A 24,989-nucleotide genomic window follows, 5' to 3' on the forward strand; every position below is an offset into this window, starting at 1 on the left:
GCCCTTGATAACAAGCTTTTGGTTAGTCCTGAAGTGCTCAGGCAGTTGGACTTGACGGTCTTTGAAGGGCCCTTCCAACTGAACGATTCTATTCCTTTCCATTCCACTCCATCCCATCTCATTTCATTCCAGATAACTAAGATAGAATGAAAGCATTTTTATACCCATCTCATTGTGAAAACAAGACAGCTGGAAGCAGCAATTTTTTCATAACCAATCTCCAACATCGTTGTGACTGAAATCAGCTGCCAGGAAGGGCAAAGTCTCAGAAGAAAAGATGGATAGTGAAAATAACTGCTATGAGACATGAACAGTTTCACTTTTCCTTCCTCATAAAGCTCTTCATGGTGCCAGAATGTACAGGTAACAAGTACAATCTAAGACAGGATTATAGGAATCTCTTTATTCTAGCAATAGTCAGCATAATTTACTACTTGATTTTGAGCCTGCATGTTTCAGGGGAAAAAACAGTAAATATGAAATAAAATGTTTATTTACAAAGAAAGATAAGTTTGTCCATTTTCAGGTGCAATTTATCATTAAAATCACCATTTCCCTCCTGCTTTGCAGCAAAGATGTTAGTATCAACACTCTCTGAGAATTAAAAATGAATAAGGGAGATGAAAGCATTTGACCTATTCTCAGTGGAACATTTGAGAGAAAAATGCATTTCAGAGAATGGAGTCAGGCATACATGATTTTAATTTATTTAACAGTGTCACCATGAGATTCGGGCATCTCCCCTTGCAAGAAACTCTCATTATCAGAGACTAATAGGTTATCACCAGGAGCATTAAAAGACTTTTGTAATTCTGATGTATGATGATTAACTACCCAGCATAGCAGAAAAACAGGCTGGTCTCATTTATTTTGCTGCTACAGTGCAGGGAAATGAACATACAGCAGTACCAAATCACAACAGCACATCTAAGATGTGCTGTAAAGTACATGCATTCCTTTTCCCCATGGCCTCCATTACAGCCAAATGTCTGAGACACAATGATATTCCATTACATTCATGAAGATGTTCCCTTCTGGCTTTCAAGCACTCAAACACCTCACATCTATGCTGAAATCAAGGGCTTGGAGCCCTGTTCAGAGCTCTGCACAAAGGACTGCACTTAGACATTGCTTGGGACTCATCTGAGTGTGTTTGTACTGAATCTTGGACTATTTTCCATGGCTCCAAAAAGGCTGTTAGCCAGAACTGAGAGTGCTTCCCAGTTGCTGCTGGCCTCCTCTTCTCCCTAACAACTCCCTTCCCGTCATGAGGTATCAGAGAAGGGGCAATATGCACATAGCACTCACTGCCATAAATCCTCTTAGCCAGACCAACCAATTCACTGTCAGAAAGCGAAGCAATAGCATCTTGCAGAGAAGGGAAAAAAAAGGGACTGGCATTACCTTGTACTTTTGTCAGTTCTTCATACTGGAGCTGCAGGTTGTCAGTGATTATTCCCAAGAACAAAGTGCACAGAGTGAAGCTAGCTTAGCCCACAGTGAATGCATGCAAACTTCCCTCCTACAAAACACAGCTGTGCTTTCTTTCTTTTGCTTTTTATTGGGGGGGATGGTGGTGAGGGAAGGGATGGAGGCAGAGGAAACTACAGTATAAATGGAAATGGCCGCACTTATTCCTTTTACAGAAACCTCTGGGACATTCAGGGATGTTCAACTGCATGAAAAACCTCTTCCTGGACTTAGACTGTCTGAACAACAGGCAGCACCTATCAGGGCATTGCTGCTGATACTCACATGCACTGTAGTTTGACCAGCAATGTAATACAGGGACATAGCTTATAGAGAATCTGAGCTCATTTTCCATCTCACTTACCAGCTTTTTATTAACTATCATTGCCAAAACTCAGCCTTCAGCAGAAGACTGGGTGAAAACAGGGATCAACTAAAGAAGTTTGAAATCATCCTGCAAGGAGGGGAAAGTCCGTGAGGAGGAGATGGGTATGAGAAATAGAATCAAATCACTCAGACAAAAACACTGTGCTGAGGACCCTGTGAGTACAGGAAAATATCCCTTTGACATCTACTCTGTTGAGAATTACCACAATACTAAGAAATTATACAGAAAGTATTAAATAATATATTAGTACTGCAACACAGTAACAGACATAAAACATTAAATAACATATTAATATATAATACACCATGAATAAAAGGGAAAATGTTTATCTGGGAAGCGTGATCTACTGTCTCCTTGAGGTTGAACACAGATCACAACAATGCACAATGCAAAGACTCTGCCAATGCATTTCACACTGACACTGACCAAGTTTTCTCTAGATGAAGCAGTAGAGTCTGTTCAGCAGTACAGAATAACCCAAGAAGCAGAGCTTACTACCTCAGCTCCATCATTTAGTACAATTACTGTATCTCTGGACCAAAGCTGTAATCTTTGCATAGCTTGCAGTTTGCAAGACAAGCCCACCAACTCCACACTGCCCTTTAACTGAAGTTCTCTGCACACAAAATCTTCATTTGATGTTCACTCCCATCTTTCACCTCCTGTTTAATAAAGACTAAGGGGACTACAAAAACAGCATCATTCAACTCTCAAAGACGCCACAAAACCAGATGTTCATAAGTAACTGGGAAGAAATTATTAGGCCACTGATGTCAAAGAAATGTTGACCCTCCAGAGCAAAACCTGAAAAGTTTCCAGACAACTTCCCCAGAGGAAGACACTAATTAAGATCCAACTGAAAATGAGTGTTTTTAATAACATGCCAGTCACTGAAACATGGGACAATCCTCCCACTAACTCCAGTGTCACAGCATCCAGACATGACAGCATCACTCAAACTAACTTCAAATGCACAGCCTGAAAAAGTGAAGGTCACTAGGGAGAAAGTAGCATTTATTTTTTCATTTGCAAACCATCCATCCAATAGAGAAAACAACACTGTTACTGCGGAGGATTTTCTGACATAAATCATTTTGAAATCCCAACTCGTTTTCAGAAAGTGTCTTTTGACAAAAAGATGTAGACTCTCATGCAGATATCTTTCACAGTTCTTATCAAGTCCTGTGTTAAACTGTTTCATGCATCAATATTACTGCAGACTAAAAATTGAAATGGACTATGGTCCAGCATTTAGCCTCTCACATGTAAATACACAGTGAATGGCTTTAATTAAGTTTTCAAAAGTATAGAAAGCAAGGTTAAGAAATACTAAAGATTAAAAAAAGAAAGGAGAAAGAAAAAAGCATTAGAAAACAAATGAAGGATGTAGCATGATGAGAATTTATCAGTGTAATTACAAATAAGGAAAATGAGCTATTGGTGAAATTTGTAACTTTCTGCACAGAAAAACTGAAAAGGGAAAGTGTTTGTTTTACTAATGTGGGACTACAATAACCAGTTTGGAGTTGCTTGTAGCAGTTAACTGAGCATTTTGACATGCTTGTAACAAATACAGTTTAGCTGACTGGCAGGGTCTGGTGAAATAGTTAAGAGAAGGTGGCTGCCAAAAAGACAGAGAGACTTGAAATATGAAGGAGGGAGCATACATACTTTTCTCAGTATTGAGCATCTCTCTGCTTGTCTGAGCCCTTTAAAACCTTACAACAGTCCTCTTACTACAGCAGGAAATTATCCCAAGCATGCTGCATCTCCAGCCAACATTTTTCTCCTGCTTTATCCTGGATTTTTTTTTTATTTATTTCCAGTAATAGAACACTTTTATGTTCGTGCTTCTCTGGAGCTCAGACAATTGACAACTAATCACTGAGGTGGGCAAGCTATTGTAGCAGGCTTAACAAGCTGTACCACTCAATCTTGCTTTGTGATTACCTCAGAATAATTACATCTGGAGATAAGTGATGAAGATCATATTTGCTAAGGCAAAGTGGAGACCCAGTTAAGAGTAAATCAATTACAGCTGAAAAGAGAGGAAAGGGGACAGAGATATTACAGGACTATTATTTATGGAGCAGCAATGAAGAATTCAAATAATTTCTTATACTTACAATAGCTGTCGGAGTTGAAGCCAGCACACAGTAGAGCACCAGAGGTGAAATGAAGCTCTCATCCTCCGTTCCAGGGTATGGTTTCATCAAATTGCCATCCTGACAGAAGAAACCTTGGATGTGCACCTGAAAAGTATCGGTGCACTCGAAGTAGTAGGCAAGCAGAACAGTCCCAGCCATGATGACAAGCTGAAAATACAGCATGGTGACACAGAGACATTAGTTGCTTTTTAACAGATGCAGCTATGCCTTCGAGCTACTCTAGTACTGCAGACAATCCTCCCATCATCGACATCCCAACGGTCTTTGCAGTACTGGTGTGTGTGTGTGTGTGTGTGCGTGCGTGTGTGTGTGTGTGCGTTTCTCCGTGCTGCTTTGCAACATCTGTTACATAAACCTTTTGGCAAATGACACTAATGAACGTCTCAGATAGAAGTGGGTCCGTAATGCAGCTTGTGGAGGGATGGGAGCTTCGACAGCTACTTCATCAAAGGGCATGTGAGTGGCAGTGGCAGTGGCGATCAATGAAAGCCAGTGGGATAAGGGGCTGCACTGCCGGAGCAGAAAGTGGCAAGCTAAAACCTGTGGGGAGCTGGAAGGGATTGTTACAGGGATAAAAGAAGCTAAAGCCAAAATGCTTTCCTGCCGCAGCCGCAAGCCCACAACGGGGAATGCGCACTCTCTGCTCATCCAGAAGAGTCCTTCCTGGGTCAGATGAAGGCTCATCTGGAGGTAAACCTGCCTCCAGCCCCTCACCTTGCCCTTCAGCTGCTGCTTACCAGGAAAGCTTTAGGAGACTGCTCAGTAATCCTGCCTCCCCAGACAGCTGGCTGGGAGCACTCTGCACTGTTTGCCTACCCCACTCCATCGCAGCCACCTCTGAAGAAGTCTCTGGCCTGAGTCTGGATCTTCACATTTACCAATATGAACCACAAAGAGCTTTTCTTGTCTCATTTTGTAGTTCACTGCTATCAAACTGGACTGCCTGGAAAAGCTCAACTATTTCGTATGCATTCACCATTATTCTGTACAGTCCACATCGAGGTCTGTATCAGCTTCCCAACACATCTTGAATCAGCCTCAGCAAGGCTGTCATTAATCTAACCTCTTGCAATTAAGTTAATATGCTAACTCATCATTCTTGTTCACTCTCTTGACAGACTGCAAAGGAAACCTCACTTCAAAATTGCCATCACTTACAAAAGCAGTAATATTGATCTAGGTGTTATGACAATTACAGGAGCAGATTCACAGTAGTCGTGGTAGAAGGTTGGGCCTCCTACCACTGTTACCACGAACATAGAAGTTCCTTTAGTGTATGTTAGGAAAAAAGAGCAATAAAAACAAATGCGAAAGACCGAACTCCAAAGTTTGTAATATTATCCTCTCAAAAGGTGAGCATCAAAACTGCTTTACTGAGAGACTGCTACAAGAACAGACCTTGCTCTCAAAAACAAACTTACAAACTACCCACATATGCCTCTGACCTATCCTTTCAAGGGCTGTGACAGCCAAAAAAGATTATCTGGCCAGGTGCTGGACCAAAATTAGATAAAAAAATAAAAAAAAAAATACAGAAATTGGAAAAATAATTAATGAAATTAGACCACAGAAACCCAGTATGGCTAAGGCTGGCAGGGTCTTCTGGTGCACCCAGACTGTCCCAGTCCCCGCTCCAGCAGGGACACCCAAAGCAGGGTGACAGGACCACGTCCAGGTGGCCTTTGAAGGCTCCAAGCAGACAACTGCACAGACTCTGAGCAACTTGTATGGCAAGAAGACAAAAGTGAAACCAAAACTGAATGCTTCTGAACTCTCCACCATTCTTAACTGTCAAAATCAACAATATCATTTTGTATTCAGATTCTAAAGGCCATGGCCATAGATGAATTCCATCTCCTGGAAAATAACACAGGGAATGTTGAATGTTCTTAGCCCAATCAATTAACTGTATGAATTCAAACATCAGCTTCTGCAGATTGCAGAATGATGGTATCAACTGTAATTTCTATAGGCAAAGAACATTGCCTTTTTTAGACGCTCTAGAAGCCAGGAATCCACATAATTACTTCCTCATCCATATTTTCTCTTTCTCCCACTCTGATTTATAGCATGAATATACACATAAGCATAAAACGTTAATGAAACATTTGTTTCCTGAAGACTTTTGCTTTCTTCTGATTATTCAGTAACTTTTAGAATCAGCAGGATTTCCTATAAACAAACACAGTACTATAGTTAAGAGATTAGAAGACAAGAACTTAATTCCCTGTGTGGCTACTGATTACCTGATCAACCTTGGGCAACTCAATTTTATAAATTAATACCAGAGGAAGGCAGTGACACTACCACTACTCCCCCTGACATAAACAGTAGACTTCCTGGGCATAGGGGTACTGAAGCTTAGTTCCAGCACTTTGCACAAACCAGGGCTGTCAGTAACGACCTGACACATCCCTCCCATTCAAAATATACCTCCAGAAATGCTTTCGGCTGCCAGTGTATAAAATAAAATGAGACAGAACATAAGGACATGGGTCAATGAGAGCTGCTTTTTTCCCTTGCCATTGGAAAAGGGAGAAAACAAGCACTGTATATCCATCATTCTTTGGATGGCACAAGAAAAAAATATTTTTCAGAAAAAAAAAAAAGCTTTTTGAGGGGTTTTCTTTTGTTTCTTTGCTTTTGCTTTTGTTTGTTTTATGTGGGAGAAATCTTTCACTTATCCCAAAAGTACTCTCTAGTAGCAGTTGACCTTCCCAGTGCCACATGTTGCCTCAGTGCTGCATGAAAACACCTCCTGCATATAAAATTCCCCTCTGTTGACTTATGTCAGTACTGACCTACCACATGGACACCTCAATAATAAATCAAATCCTGTTCACTGTTCAGTTTCTGTGTTATGATCTTTTGAGAAAAAAAAAAAAAATGAAATCAAGGAAATAAAAACATATCTGCACAAAGAGAATGCAATCCTGAGAATGCTGGACATCTCAGAGGAACAGCAACAGTAAAATAGCAGAAATCAGACCTGCAGTTCAACATATCCTTCCATGGACCCATGAAGACAAGGGACCATGTGAGATACAGAAAGGACAGGCCAGTTATTGCCATGAATGTAAGCAAAATTTTTGCTGCCCCTACAAGCAGTGAAAACCTGGCCATGTGTGTGGCATGATCCTGTGTTTCATGTTGAGTATTCACTGCTGTCAGCAGCTTCTTTTTATCCTTTTCCCTGTCCTTTCCTTCTTTCCTTTTCCTTTTCCTTTCTGCCATCCCTTTTCCTTTTTGTTTGTTAGTTTCATATTTATTTCTTGTGGCAATTGTGGCTCTTTTGTGTTGACTTACTAATCACAGATGCCTTAATCAGCTTTAGTCACTTGCTCTTTCAATTAATAATGCTAGAACTTGAAGTGACAAGTGCAGAAATCCTGGATTTTTTAGCCACAGTGAGCTTGCAGCAGAAAACTTTCTCTTTTCTCTGTATTTTAAGGTTTATGGTATTTGAATGAAGTAGTGAGGTAGGCTGACAAGATAAAAAACACCTGGATACATAATTCAGAAAAGGGAACTCCGTTTAGCAATGATATTTTGCTGGCTTTACTTATCAGTCCTTACTGATGCATTTCTTTGAGTTTACTTCAGAAAAAATTTAAAAATTAAAAAAAAAACACAACAGTAATTCAGTTCAGAATACCAACCAAGGAACAGAAATATTTAAGGTGCTCAATGGCCTTCATTACACATTATTTAAGCACATTATAATCCTTAATGTTTATCATAACTACTCTATTGTAAGATAAGAAAATGCTCCTGTCACCATTTTACAGAGAGGGGGCAAAAGCAGAAGGAGATAAAATGATTGCCCGCAGGTCACAGTGGAGCCTGTGGCATAGCCAAGATGTATCGTTCTCTTGGACTCCATTTCTCTGGTTTAGTATTGACTAAATCTGCACATGATAAACTCAGTGATGTATGCTCAGATCCTGATTCTGCAGAAGCTTGACCACTATGCAGTTAACGAAGCACACCCATGTCTGATCCAGCCCCATGTGAAAACTTCTGCTTGACATCAGACCAGGCGTGACAATGTGGGTTCAACTGGCTTGTGTTTTTCTTTTTCCTCAGAGCCAGATATTTAAATGGATTAATTCAGTAGCACCTCACTCAACACCTGTTCCTCACCAGACCATTACGTCCTGTACCTCTCTGCAAGCCTGCCTGCACCACTTCTCTCCTTGCAGACCTATCACAGCATCCTTTAAACTGTTGGAATTCTATGAAATAAATGAAAAACCCAGAACTTTTTAAATGTCCAAGAAATAGGAAGCAAAGCATGCAATCTTCTTTCAAGCTGTAATTATTTGTTGCAAGTGATAATTATACGTGTGCCCTAAGTACAAAGAGAGATCCTGAGAGTAAGAAAGGAGATTCAGGCACATTAATCCCTGTGTTCTGGGACACATCCAGAAATCATTCCCTTCACTTTAACACTGTGACAATGTCACAGAGACTGGAGCAAAACCAAAACAGAATTATTTAAATTCCACTCAGCGGGACTCAATTCACAGACTGCATGCAGTCTCTTCATTTACCACAAAGCACTTCACCACAGCTGGAAACTCTGAGAGGATCAGCACCTTTTTAGGATGGCTGTGAGCACAAAAGGGGCTGTACAATCTGGCAAAACAAGCAAACAGCCACTGGAAAACTTACCCACTGCTACTGAGATACTTTGTCATTTGTATAAATCATAATGTAAATCCATAAAAATGAATTTGGAAAAACAAACAAGTACTGTTGGTATTTGTATATAAATAGGTAAATTCTTTCAGCATATCAGCTTTTCTACACTCTAGTGATAACATATCTTAATTAAAAGCACTGTAAGATAATGTTGACACTCGTGTGTGACTGATAACTGGAAAACTATTCTTGCACATAAATGACAACATTTCTATTCCTTCTGAAAGAAAACAAACTCTTCACATGAGATTTTCTGTTGTTGATAGTCAGTCACATAATTACTGAAGCCCTCCTCAGTTTATTCGTTCTCACTAAGCTTTGCTGTGTTTCATTCCATAAACTGAAACTCACTATTTCATGAGCAGAGCCATACAGACTTGCCTAAGTGTTTCCAGCTCTGGACACACATTTGGCTCACATTTCCAACTGTTTTAAGCAGACTTGCACCTTCCCTTCCGAACCAGCTCTAGTGACCACTGCTATGTGAAGACTGAAAAATCCTGCTGTGTTCAAATAAACCAGCTGCTGAGAACGTGGTATGCTGTGAAAACAGGTTAACTGTGTTCAGTACTCCCAGCAGTTTTACTGCTGGAAGGAACTGTTAGGAGTGTGCCATTGCTCTCTGCTGGACAGCACCAGTAACACTCACCAGCACATCCCAGGCTGCTCTGGACAGGGACAGTGACCATTTTCAGCCCGGGCGCCTTGGCCATGCTTTCTGGGACTTCCACAGAAGCACAGACAACTAAAAGCAATGCCAAGTGTCATAAAAATTGTGCCTGTCTACAAAGACTTACTTGTACCTTTCTATAAAGGGGTACGAAAGACATACTTGTGCATCTCTATAAAGACAAATCAAGACTCCACCTAAGAATTACTGAGATAGTTTCCTGAAGCATCCTCATAACAGTGAAACCTGAAACTCAAGCTGGTGCAGAGGTTATGAATTTTATTTTAAGTTCTACCTTTACTTTTCTGTAGCCAACTGATTAAATCATCCTTCATCTGACATAGATTTCTTACTTCTAGTGTTTGTACCTGAAAAACCCCACATCATCTCTCCTGTAAGGCTTTGTTTTCTTCAACCACTTTCCTTCAAATACTATCAGAAGTGTTGAATTTGTGTTACTAAGACAGTTTTACTAAAAATAATTAACGGGAGAAGCATTTTCATGGTATGTCTCTAGATATTTCTGTAGCACTCCTGAAACCGTGATGATGCCATGATTGTAACTTCCCAAGGCTTCCCTAAATATGCACACTGTAGACAATAAAGTGGAAAGGAAACAGTTAAATAGCTACCTGCAGAGAAGCCTATCCTTACACATAACAAAGAAGATGGAGACAACAATTAATTACAAGTCCATCTCATCCAGATGTGTTAGCAACTAAAAGGCCTCTTCTCCCACTGAGGTGTGAGGGTAATAGGTACGTTTCTCCCATTAGCATTAATGAGAGATAGCAGTGTAAACTCTTTAGGGATCAACAACAGCCTCCATCTCTACAGCAGTTTGTTAAAGCATCTGTTCTGTACCACTTTATCACAAATGACATGCCTTAAAATGTTTCACCTTGATATTTCTGAAGCACATCAAGGTCTGCAGAAAGAGGGAGAGTGTATCACTCAGCAAAGGCTCTTGCAGACTCTGACCACAGCAAAATAATGGTTGCAAATGGATGCCACGGATCTTGCCAACTACATAATTCATAGATTGCAAAGGGAATGGATGCAGCAAATCATTTTTACTGTTCAATAAAATATTACAAAAAAAACCAAACCAAACAACAACGACAACAACAACAACAAAGAACCTCACAGCTGCTAGAGGAATGTATCACAGACTAATGCTTGGAGACAGCAATAACTTACACTGATCTTCCACCTAATACATAGGTTGCCCTGAAAGTATAATGCCTTATTTATTTCCCTGGAAACTACAGCAGATACAAAGAGCACAATAATACCAATAGATATAGCAAATTCTCAGCTGCAAATGGGTATCATATTTTTCCATATGGAGGAGTTCAGTTCCACACCTTTGCTCCAGCTGCTCTTCCATGTCAGACACCATTCTGTCTTACTGATTCTCTGCTGCCATCCATCATATGGCGACAGCATGTAATGGGATGTGGGTGGAAGGTTCAGCCTCTGCTGCCATATGATCAATATCCACCTCTTGTGATGTGAGCCAGCAACATAAAATAGGAATCATTTCTTTCGGAGCAGCCCTCAGATAAAATATATAAGATATATATCTTATATAAGAAGATATAATAATTATATACATTATATGTTATATAATATAAGATATAATATAATTCCAAGTGAATGGTTTAATCATGCAGAATAACTACCTCTTTTATGCTGTGCCTGAATAAATATGATAGTCAGTGATCCATCAGAGCTGCCACTTCTCTGAAGCATTTTCAATCCATCACCTGAGATACCTGCCTTTGCAGTCTGATCCTGAGATCTCTTTTCTCTAGGAACTGTTGTGCAGAGTCACAGTTTGTCCTGAAAACAGACAATTTCAGGGCACAGCTTTGCTACAGGAGTTTTTTGTCCCAGCAGCACGGTGATGGAAAGCATCTCAGAGAAAGCTAACAGCATACATGGGCCTTTGAGGCTGAGGCTGTGTAGATCTCTACAGAGATCTCTCTGATCTCTACAGAGCTCCCTGCTTGTCCATTTCAAGAATTAATAGTCCAATTTTACTATTTGTTAACAAGGTTTGGTCTAGGTGTAGCTTATGAGGCTGAAGAAGACGCTCTCAGAGACAAAAAAGGGACTTTATATGTTCCTAATTAATATGTTTCAAAAAAGACACTTCATGAGTCTCTTAATGTACCTACACATGGTTGAAAACAATCTCAGCTTCCTTTTTATGGCACAGTGTTTAGAGAATTTCTATCTGCTACAAGTTCCTTTTACATTAAAGAGATGCGAAGCTACCCAAGGGCTCACCTGTATCAGGAAGCTGGATTTCTCCAAATCTAGCTGTGGTAAAGTGGTCAAGAACTCCTAATGGCTACAGAGGCATAAAGATATGGAAGTTCTTGAAGTGGAATAACTTTTTTAGTACATAGGAAATCAACTGAACATCATTAATGAGGCACCTTGATTATCAAGTATAATTCAACGCATTCTAGCTCTCTCAGTTCAAAGCGAGCCTTTTATTTTGTAGGCTCTTACATTTTGCATGTGATATTTATACAATAAATTTAAACCTATTTTTTTGACAGGTAACTGTGACCCATAGATCACAGGCTGAAACTGTCAGCTTAAAGGGAGGAGGAAAGCCTAACCTAACCACGTTTCGCTGTGTATTTTAGCAGTATAATCGCTTTTGTGTACCCAGGGTGTGAACATGAATATAAACGAAGTCCAAAGCATTAATTATTCCTCCATTTGCTCAACTGGAGATACTGAGTCCATGTATTGGAAGACTGGTGTAGAGCTGGCAGATTTCTGAACTCCAGTTGTGGATCTCCACTACAGCGTATTACGCTGAGTTACACCTATTAATTAAAAGCCTATTTTTTTCCTGGCACTTCTGTTATCAAAATTAATAGTTCTCCATAATAACACAAGAAACTAAGCAGCATATGACTTCCAGTATTATTTTCACTTTCTACTAGAGATGTATTTGTTCAAAGCACATTTTATTTCTGCCTCTTTCACTGATTCTCTTGGGGCTGCTAAGAAGATAGAAGGCACGACAGCGTAGACAGCTTTTTAAAGCACTCCTATAGGAGCTGTAGCAGTAGATGAAACATGGGGCTGTTGCAGGAAGAGGGAGGAGACCTTGGAAAACATCCTTCATCCTTCTGATGGAATGAAATGACAGTCTCAGTGATTCCTCAGCTTCCTCGTGTTGTGGGACATGGTTTAGTGAGAGCTATTGGTGATGGGTGAATGGTTGAATCACCAAGGTTTATCTTACAGGTCTTTTCCAACTTTGGTGATTCTGTGATTGATTCTGTGCCTGCCCTCTCAGGCTGCTAGCATGGACACTAGAGTCCTTTGGGGTAGTTTCTTGGGTACCAACACCAAAAGATGTGTATGTTTCTGAGGAACCTGATGCCATATCACATGATACTGCCCTGTCAAAAAACCTCAGTTGACAGATTTTCCTGTATCACTGAACTTTGACACAGTCCTTATCAGCTAAGAAACTGACATCAATAACAGCTTGTCCTCCTCTCTCTATCCTTCATATCCTGCTTGTTCAGCACACTTCTCACTTGTGAAAATTCAAGAGATGAAGGTATCTATTTTCAAAACCTGAGCTGCTAAGCATTTATCAGGTAAGAAGTAGATCTTCTCTCCTTGATAAAAAACAGTGCTTTAATGATACAAAATTTGCCAGCTTTTTTCCACTCACACTTTTCTATTAATGTCCCAGTACTACATCACCCTTGCCAAAATATGACAAATATGCAACTGTGCTGCACAAAATGCTGACATGGCTATGAGCTGCAGAAGGCTTTTACGCCTTGTGGATGAGAAAAATACACAAATCTCTGTGTTCATATGGCAGTGTTTGTGCAAACTATGGATAATGACTGGGAGCAGAACTGGCAAAGGTATCCCTGAAGAATACCTAAGACATGACACCCAAAGTTAGCTGGGTGTTTCATCTGTCAGCAGGGGGGTTTATGGCCCAGTGCTTCATTTGTAACACCCCAACTCTGTTCCCACTGCATTCATCACACTCCTGATGAGCTGGGATGCTTTTAATCATCCCCTTAGCATGGGCACAACCTGTGGAAGGCCAAATTCACTTCTCCCACATGTCTGAGAGTGGCATCACGGGTTTCCTCCCTCACTTCAGAGGGAATGCACATTGAGTTGGCTGTCTCTATGAGCTTTGGGTGGTCAGTCAATGCTATGGACACTTGCACAAGATTGTTTGCAGCTCAGACAGGTGGTGAGATGAATGGGTAAACAGTTCAGACTTACCACCAAAGGTGTTAATGTAAACTGGAAGAAGCACAGCTGTGTTCTTTTAATCACCAACAGTGGAGGAAAAGCACTTCCCCTGTGGCTTGAAGAGTGAGGAAATGAATCCTCAGCTATTTTATGGAATCATGTAATACCCATGTTGCCAAATGCAAGAGAGTCCATAAAAATCAATACTAATGATATCTTTTCTTACCTAGAAGACAGATAATAAAAGGCATGAAAAGGCCTATCATTTAGCTCCCTGTAGCTTAACCCTGAATGGCAATACATATGTTCAACCTTTCATATTTCCTTCATTTTGGCAAGCCATATTTCATTTTAATTATCTGCACTGTATGGAATTTTGAAGACATCTTCTTTAAAATTTAGTTCCTACATGGCCACAGTACTTCCCTTTCTACAAAACAAACAGAAGAAGTGTCAATAGTAAAGATTTTTCTCTGTTAATTTTCACATCATAAACTTTTTTATGGAGCAGACTTAAAAGCAATATGATTTATTTGAGCTGAATTAAGTTATGGTGAGAGATGATGGATTTTTTTTTAATTTATTTAAGGCAAGTACTGATGCACAGTGCTATTATCTACTGAGCACGATGTCTGCTTCTCCTTAAGTCCAAAGCAGGTTTTTGAAGGCTTATCAGCAGGGGGCATTAATGTAACATTAAACTCCAAATCCAAACTAGCAAACAACACTGCAGTGACTGTTGTTATTTTATTATTAAAAAGTAAGGTTTCTCCTTGTATTTTTCACAAGATTGTTTATGTTATTTTTTTATTTTATTTTATTTTATTTTATTTTATTTTATTTTATTTTATTTTATTTTATTTTATTTTATTTTATTTTATTTTATTTTATTTTATTTTATTTTATTTTATTTTATTTTATTTTATTTTATTTTATTTTATTTTATTTTATTTATGTGTATTTGGATTCCAAGCCATTTGCTGACACTGATCATCTGCTTCACAACCTATTGTGAGTTTCATCCTGACTGTAAAATGTATTCGTCATTGTTTGATGTAGTTTAGAAGTACCTGATTTCAGGTACAGCTATTACTTTCAAAGTGAATTACATCCAGCAGAAAGAAATGGTGGTTTCAACACATGCAAGATTACTTAGTCACAACATCAGCTGCTGCCTGACATCCTGTATACACATTTGAGGAAATGACTGACAATGCCCCTGTTTCCTAGGCTTGCACCTTTCCAGTAGCAACTAACCTGGAGAACAGAGGTACTTTCAGAAGGAAATTTTTAAATAGCAGCATATTCCCTGCAGAGTTCCCATTTCACACTCCACTGACAACAGAGGGAAAAGTAACCACTCAGATAATTTAAACCATCAGCCACAAAGAAAGAGTCCATGTGCTCATGCCAACAGGACTTTATGTTCTGTTTTCCTACACTAAGAAAGCACACAAAGAATATACCATTTATTTTGCTCAAGTCCTATGAAAGTAGTCCATGATATGCTGTGTTTCTACATGCCACCAGAGAAGTGCCTGAAGACTGGAGGACACCCAATATCACTCCAATCTTTAAAAACGGCAAGAAGGAGGACCTGGGAATGTACAGACCAGTCAACCACACCTCTGTTCCTGTAAAGGTGATAGAACAACTTGTTCTGGATGAGATCTCCAAGCAATTGGAAGAGAAGGTTATCAGGAGTAGTCAGCATGGATTCACCAAGGGGAGATCATGCTTGACCAACCTGTTAGCTTTCTATAATGCCATCACTGTCTGTGTAGATATGAGAGGAGCAGTGACTGCTGCCTACCTTGCCTTTAGCAAGGCTTTTGACACTGTCTCCCACAACATCCTTGTTATGAAACATAGAAAGTGTGGAATAGATGAGTGGACAAGGAGGTAGACTGAGATTTGGCTGAGCTTAGAGAGTTGTCATCAGCAGCACAGTCTGGTTGGAGGCCTGTGATTAGCAGTGCTCCCAAGAGATTGGTGCTGGGTCTGGTCTTGTTCAGCATTTTCATCAGCAATCTGCATGAAGTGACAGAGTCCACCCTCAGCAAGTTTACTGGTGATACAAAGCTGGGAGGAGTGGTTGGCACACTGAAAGGCTCTACCATTTTACAAGACTTGGGCAGGCAAGAAAATTGGGCAGGAAGAAATCTGATGAGGTTTAACAAGAGCAAGTGTAGAGTCTTGCACCTGGAGAGAGAAATCGCATGTATAGGTTGAGGGATGAACTGCTGGAGAGGAGCTCTGAAGAGAAGGACCTGAGTGTCCTGGAGGACAACATGGTGACTATGAGCCAGCAGTGTGCCCTGGTGGTCAAGAAGGCCAATGGCATCCTGGGGTACATTAAGAAGAGCATGGTCAGCAGGTCAAGGAAGGTGACCCTCCCCACCTACTTTGCCCTGGTAAGGCCACCTTTAGAATACTGTGTGCAGTTCTGGGCTCCTCAGTTCAAAAAAGACAGAAGTCTCCTAGGATAGGAGTACAGGAGAGGGCCACAGAGATGATAAAGAGCTTGGAGCACCCATGTTATGAGGAAAGGCTGAGTAATCAGGGTCTGTTCAGCCTGGGGAAAAGGAGATCTGCTTAGTGTTGATAAACATCTAAAGGGAGATGGGAAGCAAACAGATAAGGACAGGCTTTTCTCAGCAGTATGTAGTGACAGGAAAAGGAGCAATGGCCTAAAACTTGAACGTAGGAAATTCTATACAAACATGTGAAAGAAATTATTTATGATTGGGTCAATAGTGCATTGGAACAGGCTGCCCAGAGAGGTAGTGGAGTCTCTTTGTATGCAGTTTTTCAAGACCTGTCTGAATGCCTTCCTGTGTGACCTGCTTTAGGGTACCCACTTTATCAGGGACGTTGAACTCATGATCTCTTGAAGTCCCTTCTAACCCTGCAATACTGTGATTCTGTGAATATGTATAAAAAACACTAACACAGGGACTTTTAGCAACATTCAGACATTATCCACAATAGCAACAAGTACATGCATGCCGCTGGATTTTTTCCTTTTTCTTTTTTCTTTTATTTATTTATTTTTTTTAAGGCAAAAACTTGTTTTTTCACAGCAAAAGTTATATTAACAGTGGCTCTCACATTGTCCTGTGAAATTGGCAGGGCTCTTCCATGTGTGAAAATTAAGAATCTTCTCTTAGCAAAACCTCATGCATATAATGCAATTTTCCATAAGAACTCAGAAGCATGGAATAATATTGGGTCTGATAGCCTTCCTGATAAATGCAGGAAGATTTCTAGAAGCTAGGAGACAAAAATTAAATCTCCATTTGTCAAAGGGGATAATATGCCAAAATTTTTATTTTTATTTTTGAACAGACAGAATGTTATCACAAAGTATTATTAAAATCTCTGAGCCCCAAGTATACTTTCCCTCAAGCATATCCCATGAGCTTTTTGGCACATGGCATTAATGCTCCATCCAATTTCAAATGGCACGCAGCCAGGAAACTCCTGCTTCCAGCAATTAACACCTTAAAATGATCAACAAACTATGGCAGAAAGTAATTTTCTTATGAGAAAAAGCCTGCCTTAAAATGGCATCTGTTCTAAATGGTTTTTTTTTTTTTAGCAAAAGAAGCAGAATATGGATGTGTTTTGACTACTCTGATGTTGAATTAGAAGAAAAGGACACATTTTCCCACACTTTCCCTTCCCTTCCCATTAGAGTATCTGCAAATCCAGCAGGTTCAAATGAAGAGAACATGACTGAAATATTTTAGCATTTTAACATCAGTAATATGTACATAGTCCCCTCTCAAGGAGAGGATTTTTTTCTAGCTTGATGTATACTCAAGTTTTAAGACTTGATCTCCCAACTAAGAAGAGGAAGACAAGTAAAGTAAAATAAGAGCTATTCCAATGGCAGACATGAATGTCCATATAGAGTCCGTATAGAGTGTAGGGATGAGTTGTGTTCCAGGGGTGAATGGCCTATGTATCTAGGGCTTTTCCAAATCATTCCATAGAAAATCCTGGAATCACCCTCAGGATTCATAGATGAAACTTTCACCTACTTCACAAAATCCACCACCCAGCACATTACAAATACTATGATGTTTCAAGCATCATACAAACAGACACTACTAGAAACAGATGCTTTGAAAGAGCTTGTTTTGTTGGAAAACTTGGAACATTTGTCTCTTATTCTTCAAAACACAGGCTGAATTCTTTCCATATCATGAAACTGCCCATGGAGGGGTAGGAAATAGAAAACAGCCTACCAAGATGTCCTTGCAAAACTATTCTTCAAATTGTGCACCAAAAGATTCCAAGTCTGATCCCCAAAAATATATATCTTTTTAAATGCACCTGCGCTCAGGTTAGAATTGACAATAAGTATAGTAAGAGTCAGGAACTTCATTACAAACCAACAGACTAAAATCTTCCTGAAGCCTAATGATGCTCCAGTGAGTATAGGAATCAGTGTTGGCATGGTGGCAGCACTGGGACTCAGATAATGCACCTAAATAATGTAAAAAGAGGGGAGTGCATAGGACAGCTGTCCTACCGTGCCCTCTTTGCACCGTGTGAGATACTTTTATGAAAGAGGTGCTTTAGTCATGAATGAGTCACTGTATTCAAAACAACAGCTTCTGGACACAGTTCTGGAATTTGCTTTTCACTGTCTGGACCATCTAATGGTCTGTTCTAGATAGTCTGAATTTATGAAACCTGTCCATTTATTTAGGTACTGTGATATAGCAACATAATAAAATTCTTGTAAAATTCAGAGCATCTCCAAAATGATCTAGAGAGAATTTGGTCTTGAGTTTTGTCTCTTTCTAGCTGGAAGCAGAATGTGTCCTTTTGTGAAAGAGCTTTTTTGTATTTGATTCATTTTGACAGCAGACCTTAACCTTGACCATCTGATGTGAGTCATCCTGGGCATCAGAAATATTGAGAAATGTAGTCATACTTTATTACTTGCCTAATTGCTGTAATCAGACACAAAACTAAAGCTTTCTTAGCTTTGAAATAGCACGCTAATGCTATACGAAATTGATTTGATTGCCACACACACGTTTTATTTGCATAAGGTTGTTTCCAACAGAACTGTCCAACAAAAGGACCCCCTTGAAAGCTGAAACCCTGCCCTTGGCTAAAGCAATTTCCAAGTTGCCATAAAATACTGAGAATGGCTCACTGACTGATGATATTTCACTGTACAAATGGCTCATAAAAGCTGTTGAATCTGCCATGTACTCTAAAGGCATTTTTGTCTAATGACTATTTTCACTTACATAGGAGCTGTCGGGAAAATCCATTCCTCATATGACAATCAGCATCCAATCCTGACAAGAATCAGGATTCTGGCACAACAAACTAAAATGTCTTTTCTGAATGCTTTTCATGACTGCTCCACGGTATCTTCATGTGGTCTCTTTAAAGTGAGCTGATCACTGAGAGATATGGAGGTATGTTTTGATTTCTGAGGTATCCTTGCAGATAGAAAAGCAAGCATCTTTCTGCAGACTGAAAGGACTGGCAATGGGAGTATCAGACGATAAAGAGAATTAGGATAAAGTAAAATACAAAGGAAGAAAAGATCTGAAGGAAGTGAAAGCCAAACCACACCAAAACTCAGTCCTTATATTCCCTGTGCATGTTTTCAGACCATAAAATTTAAACATTAATGATGGGCTGAGTAATATTTTGAGTGAAATATTTCAGTAAAGCTCAAAGAAAAAACACAGTCACCAAGTGATTTTTTTCCAACCTTCTGGATAATGCCAAAGTGTTCTAGAGCAGAGTAGCTTTCCACTTGGTGAAAAGGTGTTTCCTTTCTGCTACCATGGGGGCAATAGGCCATTGTGTCATACACACATCATTACTCCGACAAATACCAAAGAAGCTAGAGAAAAGTTCCCTGTCAGATGGATAAATCTAAAAGCTGCTGTCATCACACCTGGCCAAAGGAAAGGGAAGTTGTTTTCCACTCCCACCCTTACTGATCAGGTCTACAGAAGTATCTTAGGGTGGAAATCCTTACTCAAGAGTCACAGAGTAGCTGTGCAGTGTTAGGAGGCTCATACTCCTACTTTCCCCATACCAAGAATGTGCTCCAAATCTGCTCTCTCATTAGCCATTTTTACCCATGCTTTCATCTCCCCCATTCTAGAAATGAAAAAAAAGCCCCTGCTCATCAATTTGCCTTTTAGGAAGGATGATCTCAAGCAGAGATGCATCCTCTCACATTCTTAAAAGCCACCCCCCTGGGCAATGCAAATCTGAGTGGAAATAGTTCTAAAAAAAAATCAGTACCTTCCCTCAGTTATATTTCAGTGAACATTTGTGAGTAGAGCAGAACACTGAAAAGCTGTGAAGTTTAGAGAAACACCAATAAATTCTGTTTAATGCTTAGATAAAACCACTGTTCTACAGTATTTCACAACTCAGAATATTTGAAAGTAAACACCAAGTGTCGCAAAAGCCAAACACTTAGACACTACATATTTTGGACCTATTTCTTTTGCCTTCGAAAAAAATAATTATGCTGACATTGATTTCCAAAGGTGTTAACAGCAGACTCCTTTATGTGAAAGTTTCAATAATCACAGAAGTGCTATGGGTTGGTGTTTGAGGTTAGGCATGGGTAAATAATTTGGCAGAAATGAATGTGTGTTCGCAGACAAGAGGCTACAGTCAGACCCTGTGACATGTCTGCCTTTCCACAGATGGGGCTTTCCCTCTGACAGGTGGCATCTCCACAAGCTACCTGGGGACATGCCAAAAAGGAACACATTTTAAGGCTCTTTGCTAAGAATCAATCTGCTGTGTGCTGTGAGGGATACTCTGGCAGGCCTTTAGTTCTTCACTCTCCTTGTGGTCAGAATCCTTACTCCCGTGTGCCTGGACTGTTTCTTACCTTCATAAATGGGGCTTTGATGGTTTCATCAATTACAACAAATGACAGTTTTAAATTCTCAGCCCTGCTGACAAGTTCTTCATTTATTATTATTAACTACTTCTTGCAACAGTCTAATATTCTCTTTTCATTCTTTCCTATAGTGGCACAGCACGCTGACATTTTAAGTCTCTACTTAATCCCCCTTCTTTCCCATATACACAAGAACACTTTATCATTTTCAAATGACTAATACTTCAATACTTCTGTTCTGCTACCTGCTGAGGAAAAGAAGAAAGGGGAAGGCTGTGTAATGGTGTTTCAGAGATAGCAGCTCTATAGATGACTGTATTTATTTATTACTAAAATACATTTTAAATAGTTGCACTATTGCAATGGAGATATAAATGCATAAATGTATAGTTCTAAGAGAAAACTGCTTTCTTTATCTTTCAAAAATTCTTTTGATAGTTTAAGGCCATTAAAGAAAGAAGAGACTTATAAAGAAGGGAAAATTCAACTAGCAGGTACTGAAATGCATGCACTTAGGTTTTCTTACACAAATCTGAGAGAGTCATGTTTCAAACTGCAGCAGAAGTCAAGATAAAAGACTTCATATATAGATGCTGAGATCTTGACAGTAGTCTAAGGAATCTAGGTGGGCAAGTGTCTCTGCCTTTGTTTCCCCAGCTCTAAAACTGAAATATACCTTCCCTTATAACACAGGTGTTACACTGGTTATTTTGGCACAAAGGAGACCCATCAAATAAGAGAATGAATTCATGGAGTGATGACCAGACGCAAACGTGCCTAGATGTGATGCCAGGCTGTGGTCTGCAGTCCACATAATTAGTGGAGTTGGTATGAACCACTGGAGATCACTTAGTCCAGTCTCCTCACTCCAACCAAAGTCAGGATGGCCAAGTTCATGTCCAATTGGGTTTTAAAGTATCTTAGAGGGTAAGGGTTCTGCATCCCTTTAAAGTTTATACACACTAAGATTCCTTCCTTAGTCTCCTCTCTCAAGGCTAAACAGCTTCAGCTCTCTCAACCTCTCCTCATATTAAGATATTCCAGTCCCCTATTCATCTTCATGTTTTTTTCATTAGACTCATTTCTGAAAAGTCCATATCTTTTGTACTGGTGAGCCCAACATGGGACAAACTACTTCAGATGTTTCTCATCAGTACAAGCAAAAGGGAAGGATCACCTTTAGCTATCTAACACTCCTGACAGAGCAGACCAGGGGGCTGTTGGCCTTCTCTGTTGCAAGGGCATATCACTGACTCGTGTTCAGCCTGTCCACTGGCACCCCAGGTCCCTTCTGATCCATAAAAAGATCAGTAGTCATACTGATTACTCCTGATCGTTTTCTTTTTCTTTGTTTGGTTTGAAATGGTTCCACGATTAGTAGCTCTATTGCTTTGAAAAGACAGAGCAGAGACTGGCCACTCTGCAGTTCCCTGGATCTTACTTGTCCTTCCTGAAGACAAGAGTGCCATTTAATCTCTTACTGTCCTCAAGAACCTATTTTAGTAACCATGATCTTTTAAAGACTATCAAGAGTGGCATGTGGGAGCATCAACCAGCTTCCATGTGTGCATCCCACTGGAGTTCACGGTCTTTTGTATGGGCAGTTGTTCAAATGTTCCTTAAGCTGACTTTCCTGCACTGTTGTTAAGGCTCCCTTGATCCAGACATTCCTGCCTCAAGGGCATCAGGTTCTCAAAGGCCATTCTTACTGGTAAAGACTGAGTCAAGGAAGGCACTGAGTACCCCTTAAACTTTTCTGTGTCATCTGTCACCAGATTCCCAGCAGAATCAGGTTCAGCTGCATGCCCAGGTTTTCCTTTTTCTTTCATTTACTGCCAGTGTACCCATAGATAGCTTTCTCATTGGCCTTTACATTCCTTTCCTGATTGAACTCCAGGTGGGCTTTGGCTTTCTTCATCCCATCCCGGTATGTTCAGACTGTGTCACTATATTCCTTCTGGGTCACCTGGAAAGATGAAGTCCAGCAGAGCATGTCACATCAGAGACTTGATCATCTGTTTTACAAAGCTGTCACTAGGGTACTTTAGAAGCCTTCTGAAAAGATTATGCCATGCTTTGTTGTCCTTCTACCTGTGTAGCTGAAGCCTGTGAAAATGAGGCTTCTTTCAGCTATCTGAACACCTTGTCTACTGCTTCCTGATCAGCTGGTCTGCAGCGATCCAAAACAACATCAGGTGATTCTGTGATTCTGTTTACTTGGTAATTCAAACCCACAAGCTCTCATCTGGTTCAGAACCCTTCCCAAGGCAAACATCCTTGGCCTAGCTGCTCTCTTTCATAAAAGGCCACTCTCCTTGCTCTCGCATCCTCTCCTTCCTAACGAGCCTCTTGTCTATCCATGGCAGCAGTCCAGTTTTGTGAGATATCTTGATGTATTACCACAACACCAAAGAGAGTGCAACCTTTCATTAATCCTAAGCAAGTGTGTGTGATCATGTCCTTCTACCGAAGCATACGTGAGTCCAAGTCATGAATGATAATGCACAGCATGACAGAAAGGCAGAGAGCTATGCTGATTTCCCCAGAAAGGCATGAAAACTCTTCCTCTCACTCCTTTACTTATGCCTGATGTGATCTCACTTGACCTGCTTTGCTGAATAGTGACTCCTCTTCACACCATGCTGCTCCCTTTGCTTGGATGTTGTCCTTTCAGTCTGACCACTTTCTCATGCGTATGGCTCCCATGCCCTACAACACAGCATCTAGAACACATAGCCCCTAGACAGCAATTCAGGTTTACAGTAGTTAGGCATTGATGGATGCAGCAGTTATTGCTAAAAGAAACTGTCTTCTGATACCAAGACAGCAGTTTGCTCAGACCAATCAGAAGAATCAAATGGAGACGATGTTTTAAAATAAGTAGGCAACTGTCAAAGACATTTTATTTCACCTACATGGACACAGTCTTATTAATATGTACACAGCCTTATAAAATCGGTTTTATTTGCCTCCAACATTTTTCCAGCTGAATAGGAAGCTTTAAAAAAATACAATTATGTTATCACTTTGAATCTTATTTGCTGCTTCTAAATAACGTTGAATCTGAGCCAATCCTTTTATACAACTTTTTCATCACAGTTTATAATCCAGCAATAGTCATATTATAAAATTAACAGTGGTGGTCTCTTCAGTTTTCAGTGTAATCATCTTTCTACATAATTATTTTCATAATTATGCAGGGCATAGAAGAAGGAAAATTGTGCATTTTGAAAACTTGCATAAAATTGCTAGGTTTTAGTGTTTGTGGGGTTTTTTGTTTGTTTTTTGTTTTTCAATTAAGCACACCATTCCCTTTTCATCTCTTAATTCTGTCAAAATAAGTAGAAATATTCACTGCTATTTGCTACAGCCATTTACCTGAAGAAGTTAGGTTTTATTTAATGCAACTGCTGATCTTCTGAGTATGCTGTTAACAGAATCCTCCAGAGATCTCTTCCCATCTGAATTTTCATTCAAGTCTATAAGCTTTCTTTTAACTTGCATTAAGCGTAGACCTAGGTCCCTGACTCAGCTGACCCTGGCTGCCTTCCTTATTCAAATCACATCTACTGTAAGTTTCTTCCAAGTTCCCCAATTTTGTTAACTTTCAGCTCTGCAGAAAGACTCTTGCAGTAAGAATGAAAACCCTGAAACTCATTATGATAAATCAATACTGGTATGAATTCATATGAGACCGATGCCAGACAAAGCACTACTACATAATTAGCCAGTTGGAGAGTCTCAGTATGTTTCCTACCATTAAAACAGAACAGGACTGATTTTTCATTTGGCTGGTTCAAATGAGCTCATAAAAATCATGGACGACTGCTGATTTAACTGGCTCCAAGTCAAAGATTAGCAGAATCATAAAGCTAATAAAAGCGTAATCTGTGATGTAGTCTCTTTGAAAGGTTAATTCATACCATTATAACTGGAATCTTACATTGGGCAGGCACTAACAAGAAACTCGATCACATTTATGAGCTACATTTATTCTTTTTTTTTTTTTTGCTATTGTTTTATTAGAAATGCAGTAATGGTTATAGACTACAATAAATCAGAAATTTAATCAATAGCTCTACTATGAAAAACAAAATATCACAAACTCTATTGATACGAGATTTTAAATCTCAGTAAATAGAAATGGTATTAAATCCATAATGCTGTACTTTTGCATAGAATACACACATAATAAATTTATTTGCTTTAATAACATATGTAACAAGTACTGATGCATTATTAGTGGGAGAAGGAAAAGCAGCATTAAGTCAGTCATTATGGAGCCAAATCTAGACATTCCCTTAGTTGTTAAATTTACCCTAATGAAGTCAGGGGCAAAACTGACAGTGACACCAGCAATAACTTCACAGTCATTTCACAGTGCAGTGACGGAGCACTGGAACAGGCTAATTAATT

General features: G+C 39.7%; 1 protein-coding gene across 2 annotated transcripts in view; it reads right to left on the bottom strand.

Moving 5' to 3' along the window:
• PLPPR1 (phospholipid phosphatase related 1) overlaps window positions 1–24,989 on the bottom strand; it is a 113,736-nt gene that overhangs the window by 28,132 nt on the left and 60,615 nt on the right. For both annotated transcript variants that reach the window (XM_065745221.1, XM_065745222.1), the window contains exon 3: window positions 3,985–4,173. In XM_065745221.1, the coding sequence (XP_065601293.1) occupies window positions 3,985–4,173 (189 nt within the window). The remainder of the gene's footprint in view (window positions 1–3,984; window positions 4,174–24,989) is intronic.

Source organism: Cyrtonyx montezumae, unplaced genomic scaffold (assembly GCF_038088225.1).
Source record: "Cyrtonyx montezumae isolate F1298 unplaced genomic scaffold, pur_monq_1.0 scaffold_34, whole genome shotgun sequence".
Lineage (NCBI taxonomy): Eukaryota > Metazoa > Chordata > Aves > Galliformes > Odontophoridae > Cyrtonyx > Cyrtonyx montezumae.